At 40.0% G+C, this 20,415-nt stretch overlaps 1 protein-coding gene across 8 annotated transcripts in view; it reads right to left on the bottom strand.

Annotated features, from left to right (window-relative positions):
- The window catches only part of OSBPL8 (oxysterol binding protein like 8), a 94,967-nt gene that overhangs the window by 57,949 nt on the left and 16,603 nt on the right, over nucleotides 1–20,415 (bottom strand). For 6 of the 8 annotated variants that reach the window (XM_069773509.1, XM_069773510.1, XM_069773506.1 and 3 more), the window contains one exon: nucleotides 4,319–4,424. In XM_069773509.1, the coding sequence (XP_069629610.1) occupies nucleotides 4,319–4,360 (42 nt within the window). In that variant the 5' untranslated portion in view covers nucleotides 4,361–4,424. Of the gene's footprint in view, nucleotides 1–728; nucleotides 747–4,318; nucleotides 4,427–20,415 lie in introns of those variants that run through there. The other 2 variants (XM_009914444.2, XM_009914442.2) reach the window with 2 other exon arrangements.

Genomic DNA, 20,415 nt, shown 5'->3' with positions numbered 1-20,415 from the left:
ATAAAAAAGAAAAATAAAAATATCAGCAAGCAGGAGTCTTGTCTTACACTTCTGATTTCAAAACACAGATTTTTATCCCTCACAGCTGCCTGGGGGTGTTAAACTGACACTGCAACACGCAAATGTAAAGTACTGCAATAAGAATACTACAATTGCAGTACACATCATTGGAAAGGTGAGGGAACCCTTCTTTCATAATTTTGCACTTTCTGGAAATGGACTTGATTAAACAAGAGAAGCTGAAATAAATTATAAGTGCACTTGGTAAACAACCTTCTATCCCTGTCAGAGACTAAATTTAGGTCAAAGAGTGAAACACTGCTAAGGGAACCCATGAACTTAGCAGACAGGTTTACGTACTAGCACATGAAACACATTCAAGAATTCAACTGGTTTTGAGGCAAAGTGTTTCTTCTTAATGTACAGGTAGCATGCTACAGACTAGGAAACAATTTGTTTGGACTGGAACTGTATTGCCCTACACTGGTTTGAGATTCAAGGGAATAGTGACTGACAAGAGAGCAAGATAAAGGAGTTTGCAGTAACTGTACAGAGATCCAGCAACTGACTGAAGGACTGGGAACACCACTATTCAGCACGGGTCTGCTTTATTTCACACGAAAAGTTGGAAAGCAAGAGAAGAGAACTGGAAGAATAAATTGTTAACAGACATACAGGATCAGAAGTTTGAGACTCAGACAGCATGTTCACCCACAGTGCGTACTTACGCGTTGAAGAAATGGAGTGAAAAAGCACTGCAGCAGGTCCTGTCTCACTGCCTGCCTCTCAAGCAGCCTTGACCAAGATACAACGTGACACCACAGAGCAGGGCTATCTGTCACCCGAGACGATGCAGGGGCTTTTTTATGTAAATATTTTAGCATTGCATGGTTAATCCTATGAACTGGTACAAACAGCTCCTATGCCAGAGGCTGAAACACAAGCCTGTCTAACTCTGTCCCTGATCTTCTCCAACAGACATTCTGTTTACACACCAAACTGCCTCCGTTGCCGGTCAGCCCCGTCTCTTGATTAGAACTATTTGGGCCTGTGTATTTACCTAAAACCTGCAGAATATATATTTTGAAATATCGATGCAAGATGTTAAGATACTGAAATGAGACTATTTCGTCCAGAAAGACCTCTTCGTGTTCCAACAGCCTATTACACCTCTATCATCTGCAATTCATATCATTGCAGATTGGGGATTCAAACCCCTAAGGGAACAAAAAGTGACAGTTTTAGTACTTCAATGTTTTCTCTGAAAAGAATGCCCTCAGGCCATTCCTGTCCATTATCTTGCACAATTTTTTATTCTAAATATATAAAATCAAGAGAAAGATACATTTATTTCCAGAGACACAGCCTACCCTTATTTTCACATTTATTTAACTGATGACTTGGATTACAGATTACAGAACAAGTCCTTTGATAAGGGAGGTTCTCAACACTACATGATTGATTTAGCTTCTGCTGAGGCACAATTAGTTAAACATGTAACTATCAAAACATACAAAACCTATCCCTCCTCCCAGTAAAATTTTAGATTAAGACTAATGAATAAAACCAGCAATATAAACCATCAATGAGACGGTAGCCACAATTCTGTTTTCATACAAAAGCAACTCCGTGCTTCAGAAAAATGCTATTTTTAGACATTCATTTCTCAGAAATAAAGCTTATAACAACTGCTACTAAACCTAAAATTATACCTGCCAATTTGTCCTATAAAACAAAATCCTCTTCCTGTTGAAGATTAGGGTAAAAGCAAAAACATATGTCATGCTAGCATGTCTGAATCTCACACTACAAAAGATGCTTGTTAAACATACTTACTAGATTTACAATCTAAACCTACAGCTAAATTCTTAATAGAGTTTAAATGCACTTTTAAAAGCCAAGTTAGAGTTTTCACCCTGCTGAAGACAGACTCTTCCTGAAAGCAGTCTCTAATACAAGTAGATCACGAAGATTAATCATGTTACATATAAATTCAGGACCACTAACCCAACCAGCAAAGCTGACCAGAGAAAAGGGCCTCTATTCTATGCTTCAAGGGAAAAAAGGTACTTCTATGTCTGCTGATGTTTTTAAATAGCAAGGACTGACTGTACAAGTTATATCAAAGGCAACATATTTATGAAATACATGTTTTGGTAAAAATTAGCACCAACTAGAAAGTTTTCTAAAAAAAAAAATAATTTAGAAAAGGAATGGTTTACATCAAACATTCCCATGTAATGTTCTGAGTTCTGAGCCAGTGAGGCTTGTTTAAATTAAATTATTATTTTATAGAAAAATAGGCAAAAACTGTTCTCAAACAAGAACTTAAACTAAAGTGTCTACTATTTTACAATGCTTTAATGGTGCTAGATTACTAAAGTAGTTTGCTGATCTGTCATAACATTTGTGTTCAGATACAGTATATATTAACCTAATTATTAGACAGAAAAAGCATTTCATGTAAGACTTTTCTCCCTAGACTGTTTCTGGAAAGAAAAGCCCATAACATTAAGTTCTGTGATCTCCTTCTCTTTCTTTTACACGCAAGCCAAAAAACACACTGGAAAGCTGACACCTCTAAAAAGGGCTTTTTCAGGTACCTCCTAGAAACCCCCCAAAGGACTTAAACCATGTAGCAAAATGTTGATCAGTATTCTTCATGCACATTTGCAATTCATGTATTTCATTATTTTTAATCAGACAAACAGAACTTAAAAAATAAATCAAATTGCAGCTAGAAGTCTGGAATACTGAAAAATCTCAAACGTGACCCTTCAAACAATTTAAAATTCTGGGAAGTGTCAAGATTTGCATACACTCATGGTCTTCAAAATTACTGGGTCCAATCTCTTAAAATATTTGCGGGGTGGGTTTTTTTTTATATTTCAGTTTCAATTTTTTACTATGGTGTACACCAGACCAAGTATATTAGACTCCCAGATAAGCTTTCCAAACTGTTTTTAACAGCTGTAGTGCAACACATAAAACTTTACATTGTAACTGCAATTAAGATAGACAATTATCCCACTAAATGATATTTTGGTAAGAAATGTTTAGAGTAGCCAGTCACAGTATACCATCAGTTAAAAAAAAAAATTATTCCGAGATGACACTTCAGGTGCCTAAGTATATAGGATGAAAGGCAAATCTATCCTTACACTTAGCATTCTTCTGAAGCAGACTTGGTAAAACATATAGAGCCTCATTTTAAGATACCTTCTTAAAATCATGCTATTGTGAAAGCATGTCACAAAAAAGAAAACTAGCACATTGAGTTTCTTCAAAGTTTTTTGTAAACTGGTACTTTTTTTTTTTTTTTACTGTAGGAAACAAGAAGGACAGCAACTCAATTGACAGGATTTTTTTTTTTTTTAAATATCCTATTGCACAGCTGACAGATGATACTTATAGTATATTGTGCCTGGGATATAAATGCATTGGCCCTGCAACAAATCAATGGATCTGTTTATTACAGAAAAAAGCCAAGGATTTTCTTAGAGCACTGCAAAATAGCTTGTCTCCAAATCCATCACTTAAGATAAACACAGTAATAAAACACTTCATCAAATTAATAGGTCTATGTAGTAGTTGAACCATCACAAATAAAGTTTGTCACTAATGAGGTGTTAAACTTGAGCTTCACCTCAGTTACAGAAAAGATACCCTATTTTGCCTGTGGGAGGCAGTGCTTTGTATCAGAAAGCAGCTCTGGAAACTAAAAAACATTTCCTGCTTCAGCTATTAGAGTGCTTCCACATAACACAGCTTGTGGAAAAATTAAATTCTTAAATAATTTCAGCAATATGATGATGATGAAGTGTCATATTACCCACTAGCCTTTCCTGTTTTTAAACTGTACTTAGAAGGAAAGAGCTGATATTTTCACTACTTCAGAAATTTTATAATCAGCACAGTTTATCAACTCTTACACCTGAAATGACTCTGGTAACATATAATATTCACTCCTCCTGCCTTTTCTGCTCCTCATTCCACCAAGAAATACCCTATTTTTTCTTTTGTCCATAGTCATTAACTAGTAAAGTGCCAGTGAGTACAACTGAGAGGAATACCTTTTTCTTTTGGGACTCAGAGATACCGAGGATCAAATCCAGTAACAAAATATTTCTTGACAACCGGTCCTCTTGCCATGAGAATCTAGCAAATGATGGGTGATACTACACAATACTCCAAATGCATTCACCAGAAAAGTATCAATTAAAACCAAACTAGAACAGCTTCAAGCTGTTTAATTCTTTCCCTACAAAAGCACCTTCATGTTCATCCAATTACATGAAGCCACATTTAAGTTACTCACTGAATTTCTATCAAGTTCCCCATCAACCGGAACGGTCTCCATGCTGAAAGGGTGTGTTGTCGGCCTCTCCGTCAGTTAGAGTTCGTCCATCCTGGTACTCGAGATCCTGGAGGGGGGAAAAAAAAATAAATAATAATTCACTTCCAATGGCTGAAATCCATTAAAAAGCTACACTCTCTCTCTCTCCTCTATGTTTTAAGAGGGTAGTCTCCTATTGTAAACTGTGTATATTACGGTTCCTTGCAAAATACACTCATTACGTATAAAAATCAACTTTTTAGGAATGAAGGGAAAGAAGAGTTTCAAATGACACGGCCAAAACAAAAGCTATTCACAGAGGCAAGCATTTATTTTTAACCACGCTTACATCAAATAAGAAAGAGTTATGCTGGAAGAATACAAGAAAAAAAAAAAGTCCCCAGCAGCACACCACTCCCACCCTGAAGGCATGTGGACACAAGCTGTTTGGGTACATAAATGCTATTCTGGAGCAGTCAGAGTTTTGGGCTTCCCAGCATAACTCCAGAAACAGCCGCATTTTGCTTTGTGGAACAGACACACAGAAATTAAATCATTTGTGCAAACCAGCACCCTCTGAGGCAGAGCAGGTGCTCAGCTGGCAGCCACCACACACAGCCAGAAAGCAATGCCTTGTTCTCAAAACACTTCCTATTTACTTTTTTTGCTAGAAAATGAAAGATACAATAAACCCTATTATTCACACCACATTTGAAGTCACCAGTGAGACCACAAAGCGGTTTGAAATCAAGCAAAACTCAGTGGAAAAAACATGCCTGAACTGTTCATTCATTTAGTGGGTTTCAGGAGGGAAGCAGATCAAAATGGGATGCCTACAGAGATGCCCATCTACAGCCCACTGCTCTGCTTCTTTCTCAAAGGCCCCCATCAGCAAAAGATACAAGCAGATGAGAAGGCTGTAAGCTGGCCTGTTCAAAACTGGTATGAAACCAGTATCACGCAGGGAGAACACCCTGCGGTCCCACACTCCACAAAGCCATGTTCCACACTGCCCTTCCCACCATCCAGAACAAGTGTTTAATCAGAGAATTAGCTCAAGGATTTTTGTTTTGTTTTGTTTTCTTTCTTTCTGTCTTGGGTGGGGTGGAGGGGCAGGAAGCAGCTAAGTTACGAACCAGACTGCTAAACCAACACTTGTGCAAGAGCAGGGTAGCACGGAGATGGTGACTTTTTTTTTAAGCTACAGCGTTAGCATATTGTTCTTAGGGTATACATCAAGCTACGACTTCAGCTCAAGCTTTAGCAGAAAGATTAACTGAGGACAGAGGGGTGAGGTGGGAGGAGGCATCACAGCCTCCCCAGGGAGCTTGAGGAGCATTGCAGGGGGACAGAAGGAGGCGCAAGGAGAGGACCAGGACAGTACACAACAAGATCTTGCGGTTCAAAGCCTGCCTCAGGAAATACGCACTCATGAAAACAAATCTCACTATAAAGAGCAACCATTTGTTCAACCGCTTTCAATGTTTTCATTACAATATTTTTTGTTCTTGTATTATGTAAAGTACATTAGAATTAAAAATCCCTTAGGAAGAACATACAGTATTAACACACTATAGCAAGTTACCATAACATATGCCATAAAACACAAAAGGAAGCATTAATAAAAAGTTTAACAAAACAACTGCGTGCTAAAGAAACTGCAAAGTTTATAGCTGCCTATGACTCAGTTCAAAGGACCGACGAGGATCTTACTGAAGTACCTGAGTAATTACCATGGTGGCACCTAACTGGGAAGCGTATGGCTAGATGTTTTCATGTAAATTAGAAACAGTAGACATCTGAAGGGAGATGACTACAAGTGATTAATTTGCATTAATAAAATGAAAAATGGCATTACCACAGAAAGAGGAATTCACGGCAGAAGTTCTGTTTCCCAGGGTGGCTGGCACTGGAACACGCGCCTTCCACACACCAGCACAGGGATGCAGAATTGGGTAATGAGTCTTGGAGACTGCTCGTTGTCATCTCTCCCACACACACCCATTTTAGGTTCTATTATTAGCAGGCGATTCAGCAACACCAGGCTGCATATATTTTCAATTTATGGAAACACTAAACTCTCTTAAACAAGATGAAAAATGAGTGGCATTGCAAACAGATGTATACACTGATATTTAACACAGTTAGTCAGCTTTTTTAGTTACACAAACTTGCAACAATACTGAAGTTATCCAAATAAAGAGGTCTTTCCTGACACAAGAACATTCACCCTAAAACAGTTTTAAACCCATCTCTATTTTGAACAGTAATTTTTAAACTCTTAATTTTTACTGTCAACACTTCTGGTGTATTCTGCTCCTCCATTTGTTCACATGAGCGCAGCCACCACTTCCTTCCTCACCTCAGTCTCAGGAGTACTATCATCAGGCAGGTACCCTAACATCTAATTCTTAGCAGTCATGGTCATCCATGGTCCCCATGAAACTCATAATCCAGCAGGATCCCAAAGACTGCAGAGAAGTTATCTGGGAGCGGGAGGGGGAAAATTCTGCCTGCTCATGTTTGAACAGACATGCAGAGTAAAGCAGGTGCAGAAATGGTTAAGGACTACCTTCCCCCACATTGTTTAGCTTATGAGCAGCCAGCCAGCTTGGCTTATTTTTCTTGGCAAAATGAAGGCTGAAAGTGAACAATGTTGCTTCTGAAATATGCCAAAATAAACACCAAGAAGGGAAAAAGGATCTCTCAGCAAAACAATGTTGCCAGAAAGACAAGTAAGTATGAACTCAGACAAGAGATTTATTTTGAAAATTACAGAATGCTTCCAACCATCCAAGCCCAAGCCTTTGAAACAACTTTCCAATCAATGTAAGGAAGGGGAATTTATTTATTTGTAAATGCAGCCAGGTTATTATGAAGTGTGTTCCATGAGTAAGTGAGCTCTTTTCTACTTCAGCAAGATTAGATGTGAAGACACAACCCCAAATTTAAAAAAAAATAATCTTTTTAGCTTTTGGGGAACATTTACAACATGCTTTTGCTGCTCTCTCCATATTCACAAGTGTTTGCAATTTGGTTGTCTGCCTGGCTGGTTGGTTTGGAGCTTTAACAGATGTTCCTACTTCACAATCACAACTCTTAAGAGCTTAAACATTCAAAAGGGCACATGCAAATTGAAATTATTTGAAAAAAATCATATGATGGTATCCCAGCTAATCACCTATGTTTCTTTTATAGATGATGGATACAAACAGGAACATAGAAAGGTATTGCTCATTTTAAAGCAGCTGTACCAATCGGACAAATCATGCCATGAAATAAGCTATTTCTCTCCAACTATGAAGAAGATATAGGGTGATTAGCTCAGAAGCATATATTTAAAGCAGAAGGGAAATGCATCCCACTTACCACATGATCGACAACCTGTCATGTTAACGTCTGTATTTCATCTTAATTTATTTTAACAGACTGCTTCAGACATTGGTAGTTTTTGTAACAGTCTGGTTTTCAGTGAGCTGCACCTCAAGAATAGGAAAACTCTGCTTGGGTCTCTGATAGAAGCAAAGGACAGCATGCAGAAATGAAAGCTAGTACTCTGTGTGAAGAGGATTTTATCTAACTATCTATACATATGCATACTCAAATGTCTTATGTGACTTCCTACCTCTGACTAACTCCCACCCTTTAAAAAAAAAAAAGTATCTCAAAAGCTGTAAGAGTATGCCTCAAGTCCCACACTTGGGTCACAACAACCCCACGCAACGCTACAGGCTTGGGGAAGAGTGGCTGGAAAGCTGCCCAGCAGAAAAAGACCTAGGGGTGCTGATCAACAGCCGGCTTAATATGAGCCAGCAGTGTGCCCAGGTGGCCAAGAAGGTCAACAGCATCCTGGCCTGTATCAGAAATAGAGTGGCCAGCAGGAGCAGGGAGGTGATTGTTCCCCTGTACTCAGCACTGGTGAGGTCGCACCTCCAATAGTGTGTTCAGTTTTGGGCCCCTCACTAGAAGACAGACATTGAGGTGTTGGACTTGATGATCTGAAAGGTCTTTTCCAACCTAAATGATTCTATAACATTACATGATATTCTCAGAGGTATAGCTGCACAGGTCACGGACCAAAAGCAGCTGAAGGCAGATGCCTTGACCGTATCAGAAGTTTCTGTGGCAGCAAGCCTTTATTCACACCTTTAAAAACAAGAGGATTTGGCGGTGTTCTGTATTGACTTTTAAATTCCATATGTTAAGCAGATTATATCAGTGTTTATTGTAGGGATATGTTCATTTAACTGAATAAAGAGATTATTAGGAATGACAAGCCCTTTTTTCCTCCAGCATAAGAAAGGCTCCTCACCAAATATGTACCTTGTTCCAGGCATATAAGAGTTTAAACCCAACTCCATGGTAGTAATACCCTATTGGCGGTATGTTTCTAACATTAAAACCTTAATTCAGTTCGCAGGACTCTTCTTCCCCTTCTCCCACAGATTAGCTTACATTCAAACACTTCACTAAATTTGGAGAATTTCATCAAGAGTCTTTGCCTGATCTCATGGCTGAGATGCTTGCTATGCTACCTCCTATATCCTCACTGCCCCCTACATGAGTTTCTACTCCTGAATTTCAGTGGAAGTGGTAGAGATGAGCCCTGAATCTAATATGTTTTCTGTTTAATCAATGGACTAAGTTACTTGAACGCCTGCATACTGTATTATATAGGCAGGTTTTAGCTTTCTCCCTATCACCTACAGTCATTAGATATGGCATTTGCACTGTGATACTGTTTTGTGATCTGTTATAGTATCAGAGTACCCTCTTATACTCCAGTGTCGTACCTCATAGGCAAGGTACAGCCTCACCTGTGACCTGCTAACAGGCTGCACCGAGAGGACACTGAAATGGCTACTGCATGCTGATCTGGCCTTTCCAAAGGGGAAATGTTCTCCAGGGCTCTGACCTCCAAAACCAACCTGCTAAACTTTGCTGGATGCCTGCCTTCTTTCCTTAAGGCCTAAAATAAGTTAATGCACTTAAATTGCCCAAGATTGGTATCAGATAAGAGTAAAAAAGTGCTTCCTGATGTTGAGAGGAACATCCTCCTGTGTTTCAGTTTATGCCCATTGCTTCTTGTCCCATCACTGGGCACCACTGAGCAGAGCCTGGCTTTGTGATCTTTATACCCTCCTTTCAGGTATTCATACACATTGATGAGATCCCCCCCAAGCCTTCTCTTCTCCAGGCTGAACAGCCCCTGCTCTCTCAGCCTGTCTTCATGTGAGAGATGATCCAGCCCCTTGATCATCTTCATGGCCCTTCACTGGGCTCTCTCCAGCATGTCCATGTCTCTCTTGTACTGGGGAGCCCAGAACTGGACCCAGCACTCAAGGGGTAGCCTCACCAGTGCTGAGCAGAGGGGAAGGATCACTACCTTCAACCTGCAGGCAATGCTTTGTCTAATGCATCCAAGGATACCATTCACCTTTGCAGCAAGGGCACATTGCTGGCTCATGTTCAACTTGCTGCCTGTCAGGATCACCAGGTGACCCACAGGTAAGCAGTTCTCAGGTGTAGTTATCAGTGCATTCAGTTCAATAAGGTCCATAAGGAAGTTTAAGGTAATACTCTTGAGAAAGGTATCTAAGTGCTAAAAAAGAAGAAGAAGAAAAAAAGAACAGGTTCATAAAAATTAAGAGCTAACAGGGATATGATCAGTTTTAAGAGATTAAAGGAAATCTACATCCTAAATCTAACTAGGGTGATCAAACCAAGGCTCTCAAATAACCTAAGTGTCATTCAGTAGTCATATGACAGGGTAAAGGCACTTTCACTTTGGTCCATGCAGTAAGGGAGCAGCAATAGCACAGAATGTAATAGAATCACAGAATCGTTTAGGTTGGAAAAGACCTTCAAGATCATCAAGTCCAACCATCAACCATGTCCACTAAACCACATCCCGAAGTGCCTTGTCTACGCGCTTTTTGAATACCTCCAGGGATGGTGACTCAACCACTTCCCTGGGCAGCCTGTTCCAATACCTGACAACCCTTTCAGTAAAGAAGTTTTTCCTAATACCCAAACTAAACCTCCCCTGCCGCAACTTGAGGCCATTACCTCTCATCCTATCTCCACAGCCACCTGACAGAAGAGACCAGCACCCACCTCACTACAACCTCCTTTCAGGCAGTTGTAGAGAGCAATAAGGTCTCTCCTCGGCCTCCTTTTCTCCAGACTAAACAACCCCAGTTCCCTCAGCCGCTCCTCATCAGACTTGTGCTCTAGACCCTTCACCAGCTCCACTGCCCTTCTCTGGACACACTCCAGCACCTCAATGTCCTTCTTGTAGTGAGGGGCCCAACACTGAACACAGGACTCGAGGTGCAGCCTCACCAGTGCCGAGTACAGGGCTACGATCACTGCCCTGCTCCTGCTGGCCACACTAGTTCTGATACAAGCCAGGATGCCGTTGGCCTTCTTGGCCACCTGGGCACACTGCTGGTTCACATTCAACCAGCTGTTGACCAGCACCCCCAGGTCCTTTTCTGCCAGGCAGCTTTCCAGCCACTCTTCCCCAAGCCTGTAGCGCTGCGTGGGGTTGTTGTGACCAAGTGCAGGACCCGGCACTTGGCCTTGTTGAACCTCACACAATTGGCCTTGGCCCATCAATCCAGCCTGTTCAGATCCCTCTGTAGAGCTTTCCTACCCCCCAGCAGCTCAACACTCCTACCCAACTTGGTGTCCTCTGCAAACTTGCTGAGGGTGCACTCGATCCCCTTATCTAGATTTTTAATAAAGATATTAAACAGAACTGGTCCCAATACTGAACCCTGGGGAACACCACTTGTGACCTGCCACCAACTGGATTTAACTCCATTCACCACAACCCTCTGGGCTCATCCATCCAGCCAGGTTTTTACCCAGCGAAGAGTACACTTGTCTAAGCCACGAGACGCCAGCTTCTCAAGGAGTATGGCATGAGAGCCAGGGTCAAAGGCCTTGCTGAAGTCCAGGTAGACAATAAAGGTACATGTCTTACTTTCAAGGCTCTTTGAATCCAGTGCATCAGAGGACGTACAGCCCCCTGGCTGTAGTGCGAGGCCACAGATCGTGTGTCTCAGTTCACAAGTCCACTTCATTAACAAGCTACAGATCAGGCCAGCTTTTTGCACATGACCCAATGTCACTGCATGCCAAGGACCCTGTGTTTGTTGAGAACAGTTCCGAGAAAGCAGGAACTGAAGCTGAGTTACTAGTAAAAATGGAATGAGGCCAACAGGGTCAAAAGATTCAGCAAAAGATCTGGTAAACAAAGAAATCACAAATTTTTCTTCAACTTTCAAACTAAGCATCTTACACATGCTAACAAGAACTTGGAAGAACTAGGAACAGGTTTTATTCTCCAATTCTAGAAGAGAAATTTGAGAGCTGAGGAAATCTCTTGGTTCAATTCCTTCTGCTGTGAAGTCAGGCCAAATAGGAGAGCTTGACAAAACCAGTAACGATATAGGGGAAGTCGCAGACAACTAACTGCATGGTTATGTTAACTCTGAACTGCAACATTTGAATGCTCAAAAGTCCGCTACAGCTATAACCACACCAGACTCAACAACTGCCTCACATATGTCCCCCAAGTATACTGTGATCACTTAATGCTATCAGCCAGTAAGTACACCCTTATGAAATGCTTCCTTCCACCCCAAGTTTCATCACCTGCCTTCTCACTTCCTGAATAAACAATCCACATGCAAAGAAAGCTGTTTCCTCTGTTTCTGTATTGCTGTTTTCAGAAGGGGAAAAAAAAAAAAAAACAACCCACCCCACAACAACCACACCCAACCCCTATGTATAAAAAAAAAACAGTAAATTTGAAGCATTTAAGAACAAGACTTGAAAACATGTCTCATCTAGAAAGAGCCTTGGAAAGCAGAAGCATAGTTCAGATAGCTATCTTTTGAGAGTGATAGATGGCAGTGAACAAAAAGGATAGAAAACTTCTGAACAGCCACTGCAACTTTAATAAATTACTACCTTAAACAGGTGTCCCACAAATAAACTTGTCCTGATAAAAATGAAGGAGTACAGAAGAGGTGGTAAGAGTCACCTCCAGGTACTAAGACCCAGCATCCTCTCAAAGCTCAAGTCCCAAGTGTTCTGGAGACCTTTGGCCATTAAAATGCACTTCGAAGCTCCCCAACCTGTCGCAGTCTTCATGATGCATATTTTCTAAGACTGCTCCCACAATCCAAAGGAGCTGTAAGTCTCAATACTAAAAATGGTTATTTCTTCACATAAGGGTGTCTGGTTACCTAGACCATTATTCACTTTGCCTCTACAGGCTAGTTTTACCTAGGGTTCAGCCTAACTTTTGAGCATAAGAACAAGAGAGGCATTAAATCATTAAATTCTTTGCACTTAAGCTTGAACCAGAGAGCACCTATGAAGCCTCAAATATTCAAAAGATTTTTTCTGCTTTGTTGTGATGATGTAGAAAATGAAGGTTCAATCAAACCTTACATAGCCAAATCTAGCATTTTATTTTTACATTTCAAGATGCTGCAATACCAACCAGCAAAATAACCAAGTGGATGCCAAACCAATCTTACAGCAGATATACTTGTATCAATTTTAAACAAGGTTCAATTGGTCAACAACAGCCTTTGAAGAAAAAAAAAAAGATGCAGTCAGACTAAATGGTTAGACACACTGCAAACTGTTTTCATTTCAGAACTCCACCCCAGACACAAAGGCACATTTGCTATTTGTGCCTTGTGTTTATCCTGCCCAGAGATGACAAACTAAAAAGGTTTAAGAAAGGAACATGATGACAAATGTAATCATTTTAAGTCAGGGAATCCTGCCTTTCTTCTAACAGTGTTAGAAGTTTTCTTTCACAACTGTAAAGGTACTACTAATAGCCCCCCCACCCCCCCCCACCCCCCCCCCATCTACCTAGTCAACTCCTGTTCATCTAGAGGTTTGCTTTAGAAGCCAAAACGCTCCTATTGATATCTCAGAGTAATGATGAGAGGCCAGCTAGTACTCCCTATGGTTTCTCAGCTGTCATGTTGGCAGCCTATGAAGTTGCAGCATGACACACTGTTCTAGACACAGCTGAAAGGGTTTAAGAGATTACTAGTCCTCCACACCTGGTCCTCTGCCTTCCCCACTACGGCTGCTGCCTTTCAGACCTGCCCACAGGCCTGTCTGTGCAGGTGCTCCCTAACCCTCTTCTGTCAGAGGGACACCCATTATTGCAAATTATTTTAAACAGACACTCTCAAAACACAGATCATTTAAACTGAGCTAAGCCATGGGACTTTGCACCTGCCTTTCTGCTTGCAGGTCTGGCATGGCAGCGGTAAAGAACAGCTGAAGGCCACCTCTTCACCCACCTCCATTCCAACCATAACAGCCTGTGCAAGAATGGACTATGTCTACAGCTACAGACTCACCCAACACGGACTGGAAACTACTGCGGGAAATGGAGTCAAGCCAAGGCAAAAGGAAAAACAATGTTGTTGTTAAACGTTTTTCTGAAATGAAAAAGTAAGATAAGTCAGCAGAGATGTTTCCACAGACAAGATGGGTAGGTGGCAGAACAAGTCATTCTGTTTCTGATGCCAAAGGGGAATCAGTTGCCATCCTGAGACACAAAAGATAGATCTGGATTTCCTCTGCATGGAACTTTCCAAAACAAAAATCCAACCTTGCTTTTTCTAAAAGGAAAAATTTCTCTTTTCCCCTTGACAAATGTTACTGTCAAATAGAGTCAAAGCATTAAAAAGGAGAAAAAAAAAGGGACACTTACTATTTCAAGCCTATGAAAAACATTTTAAGCACATAAGAACTAATTCATTGTGCTGAAAAAGCGTCAATAAGGGGATGCTGAAAGTCTACTTTAATACTTCAAATGATGCAGAATACTACCTTCAGTGATGAAACCCTCTAAACATCTTCATTATAATGCAATCGCAGATACAGAAATATTTTAAGTCTCACATACAGGTCAAGAATACAATCAACTTCATAAAGAATAAAGTTTCAGAGAGCTATTCTGAGGTTATATATACATGATGGCAAGTAATCATACTATTGCAGATAAATGAGTTACCAACTGCCAGATGAACTATATGTGACTAGATGAGTGCTCTTTACCTGTTGCAAATAAAGTAAAAAGTTACCTTAAACTACTGTAAAGTTTCTGTATCTCAGTGACTTTGCTTGGAGAGATAGGCACCATGATGCAGACAGCTCATTCCCACATCAAAAGCTATTGCAGTTGATTTGCTACATTGCTTCTCTCCAAGCTGACTTAAGCAAACACAAGCAAGATTCCAGCTTGCCACAATTTCAGAATATGTACCTGGTCAGACAGTCTCTGTAAAACATTTCGCTTACCAAGAGTTTACAAACAATTTGCAGTTTTAATATGAACACTAAGCAACTATCTCAGGCATCAGAGCATGTATTAGTTACGTTACAATACCATTTATGCTTAAAAATGTCTGTTGCTGGGGGGTGGATAAGAACATTTTTCCAAGACTGTGTCCAAAAGACTACACAATCCTCTGCTTAAGGAGAGCCACCCGCTTTTCTCACCTATGGTCTCTCTCTCACCTTTGCAGGAGTTACAGACACCTGGAGGAATAGGATGACTGTCCTCCTCAAGAGTGACCAAATCTTTCTCAGTACATTCCTTGACAACAGACACAAATCCAAAGTAACTAAAGCAAATTCAAATTAATACCACATTAATGGCTACATGTACCCTCTGCATCACCCAGCTCTAAAGGTCAAAGCTTAGAATATGCAGGACAGACCATATACTAAAAAACCAAACCCCAAAAAACCTCCAAACCCACACACCTTCAAAAGAGCAGAAACGTGTAAGAAGGTGACTACAAGTGACATACTGTATCAGATTTTTGGTATCACATAAGGTTCCACCACAGTCTTCCCAGAAATTACAATAACTAACCAAAGCAGATACCAATCTTTACTTTTCTTACTGTATCTCTTAACCAGTAACTGTCAGTGTTTGACTAGAAGCTCCCTCGAGTACAAAGTATCCTTTTGTTCCATATCTGTATGCTACCAAGTTCCATTTGATCCAAATGTGATGAGGGTTCTCAAGTTCAAAGCAATATAAACAGCTACTGTTGAATAAACAAAGAGTTAAACGGGAAGAGAATCATCCTAATGCACATCTACAGCAAAAAGAAGAAAATGAAATTCAAATGAATAATATACCTCCAAAACTGAGTCAGTGCAAAGGAACAATTTTCCAAGTGACAATTCTACTAGGTTTTTAATCTTTCTTTTGCACTGTGCATTTTGCTGTTTCTCAGAACTGAAAAGGATGGGTACCTCATTTTAGAGATGAAATATACCTTAAGAGGTCTTAAGTTTTCATACCTGTTGAAAGGACACCTCAAGTTTCATAAAGTGGATGGGGAGGCAGTTGGTTCTGTGCACTGAAAAAAAGACCAATCTCAAAATATTACTTAGGTGACTCACTAAGAACTTCCCAAGAAGAATACAATGATTCAAATTCTGAGTGTGATGCCATTTAACTGCATTCATTTAGAAATAACACCGGATTACAGGCTTCCAAAGGTCTAACAGTGGTAATAGTTTTTTGTTAGCTAGCACTGCTGAGAAATAGCATTAATGTGAAGTGAATAAAATAGACCGTCCTTCCTCATCCAGAGCTCCCAAAGACCTACCAGTACAGAATCACTCTCCTATACCCCAATGGCTTAGTTTCACCGAAGAACTGAGATTACCTCACTGGGTCCTGCTGATAAGTACCATGAACACACTTCACAGGGGCTCAGGTAAGAGAGTAACTGCAATCCTAATTTCTGCTCTAACCTGAAATACATAAAATAGAAAAATCAATGCAAGTTCTAAGATTAAAAGCATAAAAGAAGACTTAATACAGAGAAGTCTCAGTCGAGCTGTGCTTAGCTGCAATAGTTATATCGTGTTTGAGAGGTTTTTATGAAATGGAATTTCTGCAGGATTAAACACTATGGATATTTCAAACAGGAACCTAATATTTATTCTCATGTACAATTTAGTTTTATTGTCTTGACAGCAGTGCCTCTTCTTGATATTAAAATAGAGTTGATGACATAAGAGATGGCATTTATGTGGATTTCTTTTGGCTAGCACTAGAAGGTAGTTTCCACAATTTCAAGATACAGGATATCTGTACGAGAATTTAAGAACAAAAGGTCAGAGAAGCCTACTGCAATAGGAAAAACCCTAGAAATTCTAACTTAAAGTAGCAGCAGGTTCAAACAGGCAGCGATAGTATCTGGCTTACACATCATGGTTTATTAAAAAGATTTAGAAAGTCTAATTTAGATTTCCATTGTTTATGCCAAGTTTAGGGTTTTTTTACTTTACTGCTTACCTAATTAAAATGAGCCAATGAACCTAATTTCTGGGGGTTTTAGGTGTCAGTGCTATTCTACATGTTTGCAATTCAGGATCTTTCATAGGTTTTGGGGGGATTGTTTTTTTGGTCGGTTTTGGTTTGGGAGTTTTTTGGGGTGGTATTGGGGGGGGAGTAGGTTTTTTGTGGGTGTGTTTTCTTCATTGTTTTGTGGGGGTTTTTTAAGTCACAAACAAATATGTCAAATAGCCTTTGTACAGGCTTAACAAGGACTAGTGCTTTTAGTAACAAACATCCAAGCTTGTCTTTCTGAAACCGAGTAACTGACCAACTTTGATTTGGAACTGCTGCAAGAATCTCACATAGCTTTTAGTTTAACACGATGAATCAATAGCATTTAAACAATATAACCTGATCCACAAGAACTGTAAAATACTGTCGCATTGCAGACTTGGCAAGTGACCTAGCACTAGACCTCTTGTTTCCCCACCTATTTCTATTCAACAAATTACATGTTCCTTCATGACATTTCTTTGGGCAATGAGAAGCACCTAGCCTGCCACAACAAGCAGCTATGGAACAGATATAACCATCACCAAGTGACAACTTACCTGCAACTCACAGCCCTCAGAAACCAGCTCAATATCGCTGCCTAACATAGGTTAGGCAACTGCTCACCCTATTTGCAATGATAAACAAGCAACTTACATAAAAATAATTTTTGCCAGAGCTGAAAATAGAAGCCAAGCCTTTCACAGCTCAAAGCCAGCTCTCAAGCACAGGGGTTAAACACATTTGTTCCCAAAACTATCCCATTTCTGAAGAGCAGTTCTGCTTCAGGGACCAATACTGAAGACACTAAATTCATTCAAGCAGGAAAGAAAGTACGTGTCATGGTTGGGATAATAGGGTTCTGTTTCTTGACAACCAGGGAGTGGTTGTAAGGTCACTTCATATAGCACAGCCAGGAAAGCAAAGTCTTGACACTTCCTTGGAAGCTCTTTGAAATGCTTCAGAGCAGAAAATAAAGAGAGAAAAAAAACTAGCATCCTGGACAAAGACATATTCCATTCAGGGCCAAACAAATATCGAATGGACAAGACACCCTCTCCTGCCATTCCACCCAGTCTACTCAAGTACTGGGAATTCTCCTTCCCATAAAATGGGTTAACGGGGCCAAGAGATAGCCTGAGCATGTGATTTAAGGTGAATGTTACCCTCTCAGCTGTGCAATCCCATAGGACTGTGTGATAGGAAGTTTTGAATCCTGCTTCCCCACCATCCTCTATCCATCCCCTCAATAGACAGCTAGTTAAGGGAAGTCAGAACAGCATGGTGCAGGTTGCAAGAGACATGCCACAGTTTGGGAGCCCAGGGACAGACAGAAGACAGACACAAATGCCTGGAAGGAAGGATGCAATGCTTGTGAGCTCCAGCAAATCTAGTTTGTGTTTTTACAATAAAGAATACTTCTAAGAGAGAATATTCTAAGAGAGAATTTATTTTTAAAAGATAAAAACTAGATCCTTCCCTTCAAGACATTATCTCATTCCGATACTGTCACCAAAACTGACAAGAGTTATCAGTTTAACAGCATTTGATAGTTTACTTTCACATTTAAAAATCACACACAATACCAAGATAACACTAGCTTAACTACCAAGATAATATTAGCATAAAGCAATTCAATACCCTGTATCTCTGCCACAGCAGTTAACTACACCTCTAAGTACCATGTTACACATTTTATTCCCTTGAAGGCAGTTTACACATGTATTTCAAACTCTATTCATTTAGGAAAAGAATAAAAGACTAATTTCCATGCTTCACAAAGTAAATGGAGCTAGGCAGCAATAGCTCAGGTCTCAGAGCTATAACTGAACATAAATGTATGTACCAACTTACTCGTAGCCAAGCATCCACTTCCTGGGGCACATCCCACCTCTGATGCTCACTTTCACACACCACATCGAGATGTCAGAAGGAAGAAAACTGAATGTACCCATTTATATTTCCTGCAGGAGTAGCTGTAAGAATAACTGGCACCACGTTTCCAAGCATGAGCTACGCTGAAAGGGATGACTAGAGAAATCTCGTGTCCTGTGTTTTCAATCCATTATTGACTGAGTGCCCAGACTGAATATCCAAAACCAGTGGGCATGGATACAAAGCAGTGAACTTCAGCAGGTACACCGTACTTACAACTAGAAGCTTTAACTTTTAAAAACTCTGATTTCTTCAAGAAGTCTTGTGATGAACATGTAAGAGAATAAAGGTTTGCTGGGGCTTTCTTCCAAAATTGTAAAGCAAAGGCACATGTTGCTTTCATTGAAATCAATATTTTTAAGTATGCAGAGCCCTTTATTCTCAAAACTACTTAGGTATGCAAAATCTTTCCCATAAGTATTTCTTTCCTTCGTTTTGCAGCCCTCAAGAGAATTCAGAGGACGAGCTGCCCTCTCCTCCTGATGATCACAACTTGAGAATATTATAAGCCAGTAGTTCTTAATGCAATGGCACATTTTACACTCCCATGATAGCTTTTAGAAAGTGTGTGACATTCATAACTTAAGCTTTTTCATACCCAGATTGTCTGCAACACACATGGAATATGAAATTAAGATCTAGTAACTACAGGAGCACTATTAACTTCATAAAATCCAGATTTTATGTGAATGGCCACTTGGATATTTCAATGCCATTTATAAGCACCAAACTGTAAAATAACTGAAAAGCTTATCCATTGAAATCACCTAACCAAGATAAGCACATAAGCATTCCACTTGCATCATGAAGTAATAAGCCACTCTCCCCCCACCAAGGAGAAAAGCACTTTCACATACAATGAGAATCGACTGTTTCCAAATGCTGATAAGTATAATTAACCTTCACAACCCTCTCTTTGGCCTTGAACATTAAAGCTGAATTCAGCTTGAAAACCAATTAAAATGCTAAGCAGTCTATGCACTTTGGGACTGGAGAATGGCATACTGCATTCAATGTAAAAAAAAAAGCAGCAAAGCACAATTGTCTCCTTAGGCACCTTCAAGTATCTGTTAGTTGTTTTACTAAAAATCATAACTCATAAATAAATCACATTTTAACAAGAACTGAAAAAATTCTTCAATTCTCCATGAAAACCCTGAAACATTTAAGGTTGATGAAGGGAACTCTTTGATCCTAGCAAAGCTGAAGGTTTAACAGAAAAAAAAATAGGCATAGAAACAAAGGATAAAGATGAGCTAGGTGGGCTATGAAGTTTTGATTTTGCCTTTTCATGCTTATCTATAACAATAGATATTAATCATATCAACACGGGCCAGAACTCATTCTCAGCTTGCACAGCACAGTTCACGTTCACAGACCTTAACTTCATTCTCCCCTAGTAAGGTAACCTTATTCCTTCTGCCTTTTGGATTGAGTATTGACAAGGAAAGCTACTTAAAATTTATGTTGCCAAATCTGCATTTTCTATGGCTGCCATTTTTTAATTAGCAGAATGACTAGACAGGCAGATGGACCTGGAATTCTCATTTTTCTAACTGCTTCTTTCCTAGATGTGAAAAGCATGGAAAACCCCGCGCTACAGTACTTTATTGCAAGGTAAGGCTTCAGACAGACTTCACAGCCAACTAAAAGCCTACACATTGAAAGCTTCATTAAAAATATAAAAGCACATTTAAGAGTGGTAGAGTGAGTGTCCTTGGAGATCACCTCTGTG

The sequence above is a fragment of the Haliaeetus albicilla genome, chromosome 28 (assembly GCF_947461875.1).
Source record: "Haliaeetus albicilla chromosome 28, bHalAlb1.1, whole genome shotgun sequence".
In the NCBI taxonomy this organism is placed as follows: Eukaryota; Metazoa; Chordata; class Aves; order Accipitriformes; family Accipitridae; genus Haliaeetus; species Haliaeetus albicilla.
The sequence above is the reverse complement of the archived record's forward strand: the minus strand, read 5'-3'. Positions and strand labels throughout refer to the sequence as shown.